Source organism: Corythoichthys intestinalis, chromosome 11 (assembly GCF_030265065.1).
Source record: "Corythoichthys intestinalis isolate RoL2023-P3 chromosome 11, ASM3026506v1, whole genome shotgun sequence".
Lineage (NCBI taxonomy): Eukaryota > Metazoa > Chordata > Actinopteri > Syngnathiformes > Syngnathidae > Corythoichthys > Corythoichthys intestinalis.
Window position 1 is genome coordinate 27,974,814 of NC_080405.1, and position 10,205 is coordinate 27,985,018.

At 39.0% G+C, this 10,205-nt stretch overlaps 1 protein-coding gene across 5 annotated transcripts in view; it reads left to right on the plus strand.

Annotated features, from left to right (window-relative positions):
* Positions 1-5,387, plus strand: part of fgf13a (fibroblast growth factor 13a) — a 198,175-nt gene extending 192,788 nt beyond the window's left edge. For 4 of the 5 annotated variants that reach the window (XM_057851045.1, XM_057851044.1, XM_057851046.1 and 1 more), the window contains one exon: positions 509-5,387. In XM_057851045.1, coding sequence (XP_057707028.1) covers positions 509-645 — 137 coding nt within the window. In that variant the 3' untranslated portion in view covers positions 646-5,387. The remainder of the gene's footprint in view (positions 1-508) is intronic. The other variant, XM_057851042.1, reaches the window with a different exon arrangement.
* Positions 5,388-10,205: the final 4,818 nt, after the last annotated feature.

A 10,205-nucleotide genomic window follows, 5' to 3' on the forward strand; every position in this document is an offset into this window, starting at 1 on the left:
GATACTTGAACATGCTCAATGGAATAAGGCAGTCTGAACGGGCATGCCAAAAAACAGATATGACAAAAAAATGGAATTGTGCATTAAGAGCTGCGGTATGAACCAAGTCTTAGTGAACCCAAGCGCTTTACATACACTTTGTCATAATTCCTTTCTTTTGCTCAACTTCCCTTGTCTCGTGTCTTCTTTTCAACCCTGTTCAATAGTTTTTCCATGTTTTTTCTCGAGGGTTTTTTCACTTGCATTTCAGATCCCTGCTTTGTGCCGTGTGCTGTCCTTGCTATATAAAAATCCTAAACATGTAATTAATACTTGCTGCACACACTGACAATGAGAGTGTCTCTATTATAAAATGTTTAGTATAGTAGCAAAATTTTATGTCATATTTCTGTACTTACAGTATTCTATGAACTTGTATTTACAGTAGTATAAATGAAACGCTAAAAATTGCAATAATTCATGTGACAACCAATTTGTTTTGTTATCCATTGCGCTTTCCTTTCCATAGTGGCGATGTACAGAGAGCCATCCCTCCACGACCTCACGGAATTCTCCCGCTCCGGTAGCGGTACGCCCACCAAGAGTCGGAGCGCCTCGGCCATGCTGAACGGCGGCAAAGCTGTGAGCCAGAATGAGTCGACGTAGCGCCACCCGCCAGAATTCAACCTTGAAACCTTACCTCCAGCAGAGCGCGAATCCAAGCAGACCCTCTCTTGTAACAGCGGTTCGGCACTTGCTGCAACATACTACGCATTAACACCTAGAAAGCATCAATAACTACAATTACAAAAACACACTAATAGGCATTTATCATGATTTCCAACGCACAACATTAACAAGACATCATGGCACATTAATAACTCATCTGGACAAGTTTAGTCACTGATTTACCACGTGATCACTCAACTCTTAGCTATTTTTTTGCTGATGATTTTTCTCATTTTCTGTGCACAATAACAGTTCTGAGTTCATCTTAACTACAAGCACTTGTGTGTCCGTCAGACAGGGACGGGAAGTGAGTTAGTGGGCATTCAGGGCAGCAGATGTGGGTCTTGGAGGCTGCAAGGATACAGTAAAAGCCTTGATCTCTGTCATCCATGCTTCTGTGAATACAAAGCCTATAAACTCCCCGGCATAGGCCGATCTGGTTATGCCGGCCAGACTGTAGCTCTTCTTTTGTCCTAGCGCACATGCATGGGGAAAGCGAGCCTACGCTCATCTGGCCTGATGTGAGGTCTGAGTGTAGAAGCTCTTTTAACTTTGTTTCCCTTCTATGAGACGCCACAGCTGTCCTTCTTTTTGCTAATTTCCGAATTAGCCAAGAACCTTTCATTTGGTTTATCTGCTAGTTTTTGGTAATCCCCTCTTGTTGTCCTCCCCTGCCATTGTTTAGTATTTTGGTCGCAAAGGGGTTCCAGCAAACCAAAGACCGAATGAAAGAGTGTCCCTTTAAGCCAAGGAAGCCAATTTAAAGGCAAGGCTTGATGTTTTTTCTTCCCCTAATGTACATTTTTGATAAACCCAGCAGAGGAAATGATGTCAGTCAAATTGGAGTGTTCGATGTTTTTCGAGGGGATCCGCTTGACGACCGACGTACGAAACGACATCCCCTTCCCTTTCTTGTTCTGTCATAAAGTCTGTCTCTCGTCTTCGTGGTTTTTTCCTCCGTGATCGTGTCATTACTCCTCCTCGTCATCCTTTTTGGTCGACTTCTTTTGACCGACAATAGAAATATGGCTTCCCAGGATGCTCGTTATATGTTTGAGTAACTTGTTGTGGTGATATTTTCTATATTTAAAATAAAAAAAGAATACTGTGGACTTTTAGGTGGCTTAACATTTTATAGGGATGTCATATTTGTAAAAGTATTTAAAAAAAAAAAAAAAAAAAAAGAATGAAAATAAGGGTGGGCTTCATAAATAAACATCTTTCCTCTCTTGCACAGGGCATGTACAAACACGATGTACAAAAAAAGGGCACATTTTGTGTCCATTGAAGCGCCGTATGGCTTCTTTCTGGTACATGCTTTTTGCGGGACTTTTTGTTCTGGGTGCCCTCGAGATTTGTATTAGGTGAATCTTTCTGTTGCATGGGAGGACGCAGGGGACTTCTAGTCTTCAGCTGCATGACGTAGGCTGTATGTAATTAACCCATGTTGGATCATATGTTCCAAGCTACCAGGATAAACTTAAACAACATTATGCAGGCAGACATCCAGGATGCCTGATGACTTCCAGTTGTTTATTATTTGTTGTATACACAAAAATGCACTGAATAAAAGGTTTATATTAAGATATAATTTTAAAATGTGTCACTGTTTCTTCTTTTGTTTCCTTACCTTTTTCGTTTTGACAGTGGAGGCTACAGTATATTTTCATTGATTGCGGTCTATTGTTGTCAGAGAGCTTGTCTTCGTTTTGTCCGCCGACATTAAGTTTTAAGGCTGTTCAGGAACTATATGAAGCCCTCAGCTCACATATCAAATCCCAAGTATCTTAGGTCGGAGACATCTAATGTTCAATAAGCATAACTGCTGTGCTAAGCTGTGACCAGCCCTTGTACATTGACAGAAGGTGGAAGGCTTCTACATTCGCTTTGAGGGAAACATCCATATTGGGTCAAAACCGATAATGAAAAGCCGATATTATCGAAGTCATTTTAAAATGCTTTTATGGGCCGATATTAATCGGCTACTCAATAATATAGGACAACTCCATCTCCATATTTCCATGTAAATTCAATATTGGAATTTTAAAAATCGCACAGGGTTTAGATACTGTTCCTCCCACTATCCTTCCAGATGCATGAATTTCCCACCTGTTGAAGCATCGTATTGCTGCCAAACCACGTAATTGCTGATTAATCGACCCCAAAGTTATAATAGTCTCTGCGGACTCGTAAAAGTTAGCAATAAAAAATTGCAGTTAACAGTGCAATACACATCTTTAACTTTTTTTTTTTTTTTAAATAACTTTATTTTGTGACATTTATTCCACAAGAGACCAAGTGTTAACAAGGCTGTTAAAGACAGGAAGAAAAGAATATACACTGAAGGTTACATGACTGCTGGCTCACATTCAAAGCAGTAAGACACCAGCGTCACCAAACACTTGTTCAGGCATTTTATGATAGCTCCTTGAAAGTTATTAATACTATTAAGAATTCCTGCTGATTCCCAAATTCTCACCTTGTGTTCTATGCCATTACAGTAAGTGAGCCCTTTTTCAATGCATTGCAATAACATCTCCAAGTGACAGAGTTGCTCACTGTCTAGTATTATGATGAGGAGAATTACACTTGAGTGTTACTAAAAACCATTTTATAAGTGAAGAGAAGGGATGTTGTAGAGACAAAGCAGGAAATATAAACGAGGAGGTAAGGTTTTGCTAATAAGGTCAGCTCTCGCTTTCGGCCTGTCTACATGTTGAATTGCACTTTCACTAATTAGGCATTTTGTTCATGATTAGTATCCTAAGGTGGACAGCCACTCTGAAAAAGGCTGTCACAATGGGATTCAGAAAGAAAGTATATCGAGGGAATCAACTGAAAAATACTGAGGGCTTTAGAAAGTTTGAATAAAGACATCTCATGCATGTTGGTGATTCATTAATCTTTAATATAACATTTAAAAGCATTGCAATGTGTCCCTAGATTTTCTAGATTTGGTTTATTCACCCGCAGAGAAAATGGTGGTGTAGTGGTTTGCATACAGTGTATTCTGGCTTTCTCCCACATTCTAAAAACGTGTGGTGCACGTAAATTATGAGTAAGCTTTTATTTTGTGAGTCTGTCTTTTTTTGTTTGCGTCTCTCTGTCCTGCAATCTCTCCAGGACCAATTTTAATCCAAAATCACCTTTTTTTAACCACTTTTTTTTGTTTTGTTTTTTTGTTATAAGGTACATTTTTCTTCCCAGTCATGAGCACATGCCAAAAACAGGGCACTCTAAAATAGGATGTATGTACTGTACGTCGCAAATCTCTACCCTGGAACTCCAGCGACTGAGTCTGGCGACCATCCGGCGGATCAGATTCCCAGGGCGGAGCAAGCCACAGCAAACAGACAGCGGAGTGGCCCAATCAGCGACGGGCGGACGTGATGTTGGTAAAGCGACAAACTAGCGCGAGCGGAGAATGGAGAAGTTTATTCAACATGGCTAGCACAAGACAGACTGTTGTCAATGACTTGTGTCGATGTGTTTTTGGTAATTTAAAACTGATTTTACCGCGGATTGGAACATATTCTCGGCTCTCCCATTGGCCATCTGTGTTGTTGTGGAGACAACTTCCAATGCACAAGAGTGACGTTTTGTGGCCCCCCTTTTGGCAGCAATAACTTCAACCAGACGCTTCCTGTAGGAGCAGATCAGTCTGGCACATCAAACAGGACTAATCTTGGCCCATTCTTCTCTACAAAACTGCTGTAGTTCAACCTGATTCCTGGGATGTCTGGCATGAATTGCTGTCTTTAGGTCATGCCACAGCATCTCAATGGGGTTCAAGTCTGGCTATGACTTGGCCACTCCAGAACGTATTTTGTTCTTCTGAAACCATTCTGAAGTTGATTTACTTCAGTGTTTTGGATCATTGTCTTGTTGCAGCATCCATCGTCTTTTTAGCTTCAACTCTCTGACAGACGGCCTCAGGTTGTCCTGCAAAACATCCTGATAAATGTTTGAATTCATTCTTCCATTAATGATTGCAAGTTGACCAGGCCCTGAGGTAGCAAAACAGCCCCAAAACATGATGCTCCCTCCACCATATTACACAGTGGAAATGAGGTGTTGATGTTGGTGAGCTGTTCCATTTTTCCTCCACGCATGATGTTGTGTGTTACTCCCAAACAATTCAACTTTGGTTTCATCAGTCCACAAAATATTTTGCCAAAACTTCTGTAAGGTGTCCAAGTGCCTTTTTGCGAACATTAAACGAGCAACAATGTTTTTTTTTCAGACAGCAGTGAATGTCATTGAATGCCATGAATATCATTCTTTGCCATAGTTTTACATATACTTGATGTGTGCACAGAGATACTGGACTGTGCCAGTGATTTCTGTAAGTCTTTAGCAGACACGCTAGGGTTCTTTTTTACCTCTCTCAGTATTCTGCGCTGAACTCTTGGCGTCATCTTTGGTGGACGGCCACTCCTTGGGAGAGAAGCAACAGTGCCAAACTCTCTCCATTTATAGACAACTTCTCTGACTGTCGATTCATGAACAGCCAGACTTTTAGAGATGGTTTTGTATCCTTTCCCAGCTTTATACAATTCAACAATTCTTGATCGCAGATCTTCAGACAGTTCTTTTGACCGAGCCATGATACACATCAGACAATGCTTCTTATCAAGACAATTCTTACCAGGTGTGTGTTTTATAGTGGGCAGGGCAGCTTTACTTAAATTGTTTGGTGAAAATTGGTTTTAATTGCTCTTTAATTCTCCTTAGAAAGAGGGTTCACTTACTCATTTTCCCCCTTTTTTGTCATTGTTTGCATGCTATCCTCATTAAAATATGAAAACCTATAAAGGTTTGGATGGCTTTAGTTAAAGCAGACACTGTTTTTACATCTGTGTAATTTTTGACAAAGATCAGATCACATTTGATGGTGATTTTATGAAGAAATGTGAGAAATTCCAAAAGTTTCAGATACTTTTCATACCACTGTATACAATCTTTGGACATGTTTCAACAAAGAACCAGGATCCAGAACAACATGTTGCAGGATCTTCTGTGGCACAAGATCCTACTTTTCCACAAACGTCTCTTTTATGGTATGAATAAGTACAGCGGTACCTCTACTTAAGGAAGTTATTGGTTCTAAAAGTAGTTCGGCAAACTAAAAATTCCTTAAGTAGAGATGCGTTTTCCATGTAAATGCCCTGATCCGTTCCAAGCCCCCCAACATTTAGACATAAATATTTTACAAAGCATTTAAATGCATCAAAACATGATGTTTTGATACATTTTTATACTTTATAAAAGACGAAAGGTGAGATTTGTGCATATTGTAAAATACAAATAATAAAGAATAAAAGCACTGGGATACACAGAGTTGAGTTCCCTCGTAGCTAATTAGATGCTAGGCAATAGCCAATGGCAGAGCAGCTATAATTATAAATTAGAATTATATTAAATTCTGTAAACTCTGAGAGCTGCAAGTAGCAGCCCATACTGTATTTTTGCCTTTCGTAGTGTGATATTTCTTTCGGAACAAAAGGCAATATGTTCCAGTTGAGATGATGTGTAACCTGAACATTCTGTGTAGAGACGTTCATAAGTAGATGTATCACTGTATCATTTTACTGACACGCAAAAAAACAGCGGTGGCAATATAAACTCTCTGTGTTGGAGGTTATAATAAATGAGTAAAAACATAGCTGGCAGATGTGGCGCTTTGGCCATCCTTACCACTTCCTCCCCCTCCTCCTTAGAGGCTTGGAGACAGTGGAGACATCAATTTGGTCTTTAGAGACTGCCTCATTACGCCCATCGCCAGCAGAGACAGAAGAACTAATAGGCTGGTGTAATATTGGCCCTCATATGAGATTCTTCATCGTTCATGTCGTTTGACATCTCCCTACTCCCTTCATTTCCTTTTGCCCATCTCAAGACTCCATTTATTAGGCGGCGACAGTCCAATTCATTACAGAGTCTGCCTGATTCAAACGTGGGTTTGTGAACATGCACCCACTTTCCTTTGTGGCATCTCTCTCCCCAAACTGACGTTTTCTCCTCTTTATTGGAGCATTGATACCCCACCAATAGAGAAACAATCTGTCTTTTATACCGATTGTTTTGATTTTTAAAGAATTTATTTCCAAATTAGAGTGGAAAATAAGTATTTGGTCACCTACAAACAAGCAAGATTTCTGGCTGTCAAAGAGGTCTAACTTCTTCTAACGAGGTCTAACGAGGCTCCACTCGTTACCTTTATTAATGGCACTTGTTTTAACTCATTATCAGTATAAAAGACACCTGTCCACAAGCTCAGTCAGTCACACTGGTGGGAAATGACTTTGTGTAAAACAAATCTCCAGTGACAATTGAAGAAAATTGATACCGCCTACCTTAAGCCCCTTAGTAATGATAATTAATACATTTCACACAGGAGAAACACTCATGAGTTTGATAATAGTAACTATTAATTATTGAGGATGAGTAGACGCAATCTACAAACCTGTGATATTCGACTGTGGAACTTAATAATAATAATAATTTGCCTTTGTCTCTTTAATATTTGGGTCTGATGGCCTCAAGTTGTTCTGCAAAATATCTTAATAAACTTGTGAATTCATTTTACTATTCGCAACCTGTCCAGGCCCGGAGAAAGCAAAGCAGTCCCGTATCGCAATACACATTGTGTGCTCTTGCCAAGCAATTCAACTTTGTTTTCATCTGTGCACTGAATATTTTGCTAGTACTTTTACAGAGCATCTAAGTGCTCTAGGAAATTTTTTACAAATATGGCAATGGTGAAAAACAGTTTCATCATTGGTGTTCTTTCATCAAAACATTCTTGTTTAATTTTTGCTGTATACGAGTTTGCCAACAGATTTATTGGCATGCATTATGGACTTCTGGCACAGGCTAACAATCATTAAAAATTTGGACTAAAATATTAACAGACCCTGTATGAACTCTGTTTTAACCCAAACAGCAGCACAGAGGAACAAAACTATCACTATAAATTAAAATGTGGTGTCTTTTCTTATCACAATCAGTTCCCTCTGCAGTGTGAAAGGTGATCTAACATTATAGTGACATTTTCTGCTGTCGATATTCAGTTAACATCGTGTCATGAATCAAACCAAAGAGCACGGTGTACCTTTGGAGACAATAACATGACCTAACTCATAAAGCGTCCTCACTGACAACATAGACGTTAGCTCATCCAGCCCGACCAATAGTCTGCATCTATGCAGAAATATCACAGGTTTGTAGACTGCGTCTACTCATCCTCAATAATTAATAGTTACTATTATCAAACTCATGAGTGCTTGGCCTGAGTGAAATGTATTAATTATCATTACTAGGGTGCTTTAGGTAGGCGGTATCAATTTTCTTCAAATGTCACTGGAGATTTGTTTTACACAAAGTCATTTCCCACCTGCCAGTCACGAAATCAATGCGTGAAATTACTGCAATTATCAAAAAAAGACACGACAGTAGCTTCAAGCCAACTTCTAAGAAATGAATGCCATGTTTTAACAACGAAATGAAATTAATTTAATGGCATTTTTTACATTGAGGCCTGAGTGCAGTCGAGTTGTACTGTATTGTTATGCATAGTAGAAAGCCATGAATAAGAATCACTGATCGAAGCGAGGTTGACCATACATTACATTAATGTGAGCAATATATACTTTATGCATCAACTGTATATAAGACATTCTGTACTGTACTTTACGTAATACTATTTAATTATGCTTTATTTTACTTTTACATGTTTAAGCAGAGCAAAGAATGAACTGAAACCTGTCTTACTGTGGCCAACTGATTTCAACGTTTGCAGAGCGAGAGTATGCCGACTACATTATTGATGCATGTATCCCTAGAGGATTATTAAATGTCAGAGGCAAATCGTTTAAAGAGCTTCTTCCTTGAATTGACTGACTGACTGCCCCAATTGGTATCAGCTGTGTGTGACCAGATGCTCAAAAGACCTACCTTTTTATATTCAATTAGAAGTCAGTACAGTATACCATTACGTTACCTTTAAATCACTCCATTCAAATTCGATAACAAAATCTTCCTCTTTTCCTTTTGGCTTTTCCCTTCAGGGGTCCCCACAGCGAGTCAGTCGTCTCCATCTAACCATGTGCAGTACTTCTCAAATAGTGGGGCGGGCCCCCCTAGGGGGGCGCAGAGCAATTCCAGGGGTGGCGCATGTGACCTCGGGGAACATAGTTTTTTGTCATACTTGAATAATATATCATTTTCAAAGTGTGCGCGGTATTTTTGAACAAAACGAGCACACAGCAAAGAGCACTAGAAATATGACGAGCTAAGACGAGGAAATATGACTAAGCGTATGTAGCCTTTGGCTTTCACTTTTAATACAGTGGGAGACGAGAAAAGACCAGTCTGTGTCTAAAAATGTCTGCAACGGACAACAGGAAGCCAAATCAAATAAGATATCCCTTATGAACATTAGACCCCACTCACATTGATAAGCCACTTGATTTTTTTTCAGCCAAAACGTGCCGAATATTGCCAGCAATCGTCGCACTTTGTTTTGCAGTGTTACATCAGTAAACCAGCGAGCACTGTTAGCATCATATAAGGTGGCATACCAAGTTGCTCAGAGCAAAATAGCAAAAATAAAAACTCTCCCACTGTCCAATGACACTGTTGTTTTTGTTCGATTATTTTTTGTTTGTACGGTTAAATGGTTATTTCAATGTATTCGTATTTATTGATTGATTTTAATAAAATTTATTTTTCACTATTAGATGGTCAAAAATGTACCGTGAATGTATTTTTACAGATTGGATGTGAATTTTTTTTTTTTTTTTTTAATTCAGGCAAAGTGATGCACTTTGTCTTTTCTATACTTTATTGTAAGTTGAGCTACATATATATATATATATATATATATATTTTTTTTTTTTTTTTTCCTTTAATATTAAAAAGGACACAATATTATGCAGAGGTATACTTCTATTAATAATTTATAGGCAAATGATACAAATTACAGTGGCGGCAGAGAGTTGTGGGTGGGGGCGCGAAAAGCTTAAATCTTCCTGGGGGGGCGTAACAGAAAATAATTTAAAAGCACTGCCTTACTGTATCAGAAACTGGCTTCCTTTTTCTGTTAGTGTGCTTCCTTTTTTGAGGGTGGGTGAGAATCTCTATCACATTGTCAGTTGCATTTCAAAGAAAAATAAAAGCATCTGGATCACAAATTGTGCACTTTGATTTCACAAACAAGCACACTGAGAGGTTGGACACCTGCCTTTCTCGAACTTATTGCCATTCATCAAAAGATGTGGGACATTTTTTTTTCTATGAAATCACAATATATACTTCTGTATTTGCACATATTGAACTTGCCTCGTTTTGTCTTTTGACAACTAAATTTTGGGCTGTTGTTATCCCACTTCCCCGTCTACCTTTACTCATTCTTAGATGCCTTTGAAACTTACTGCAGCTTGCTCATCCTGGAAGAGAGAATGTTCTACTGTGATTGTTTCTCGAAAATTTTTGCT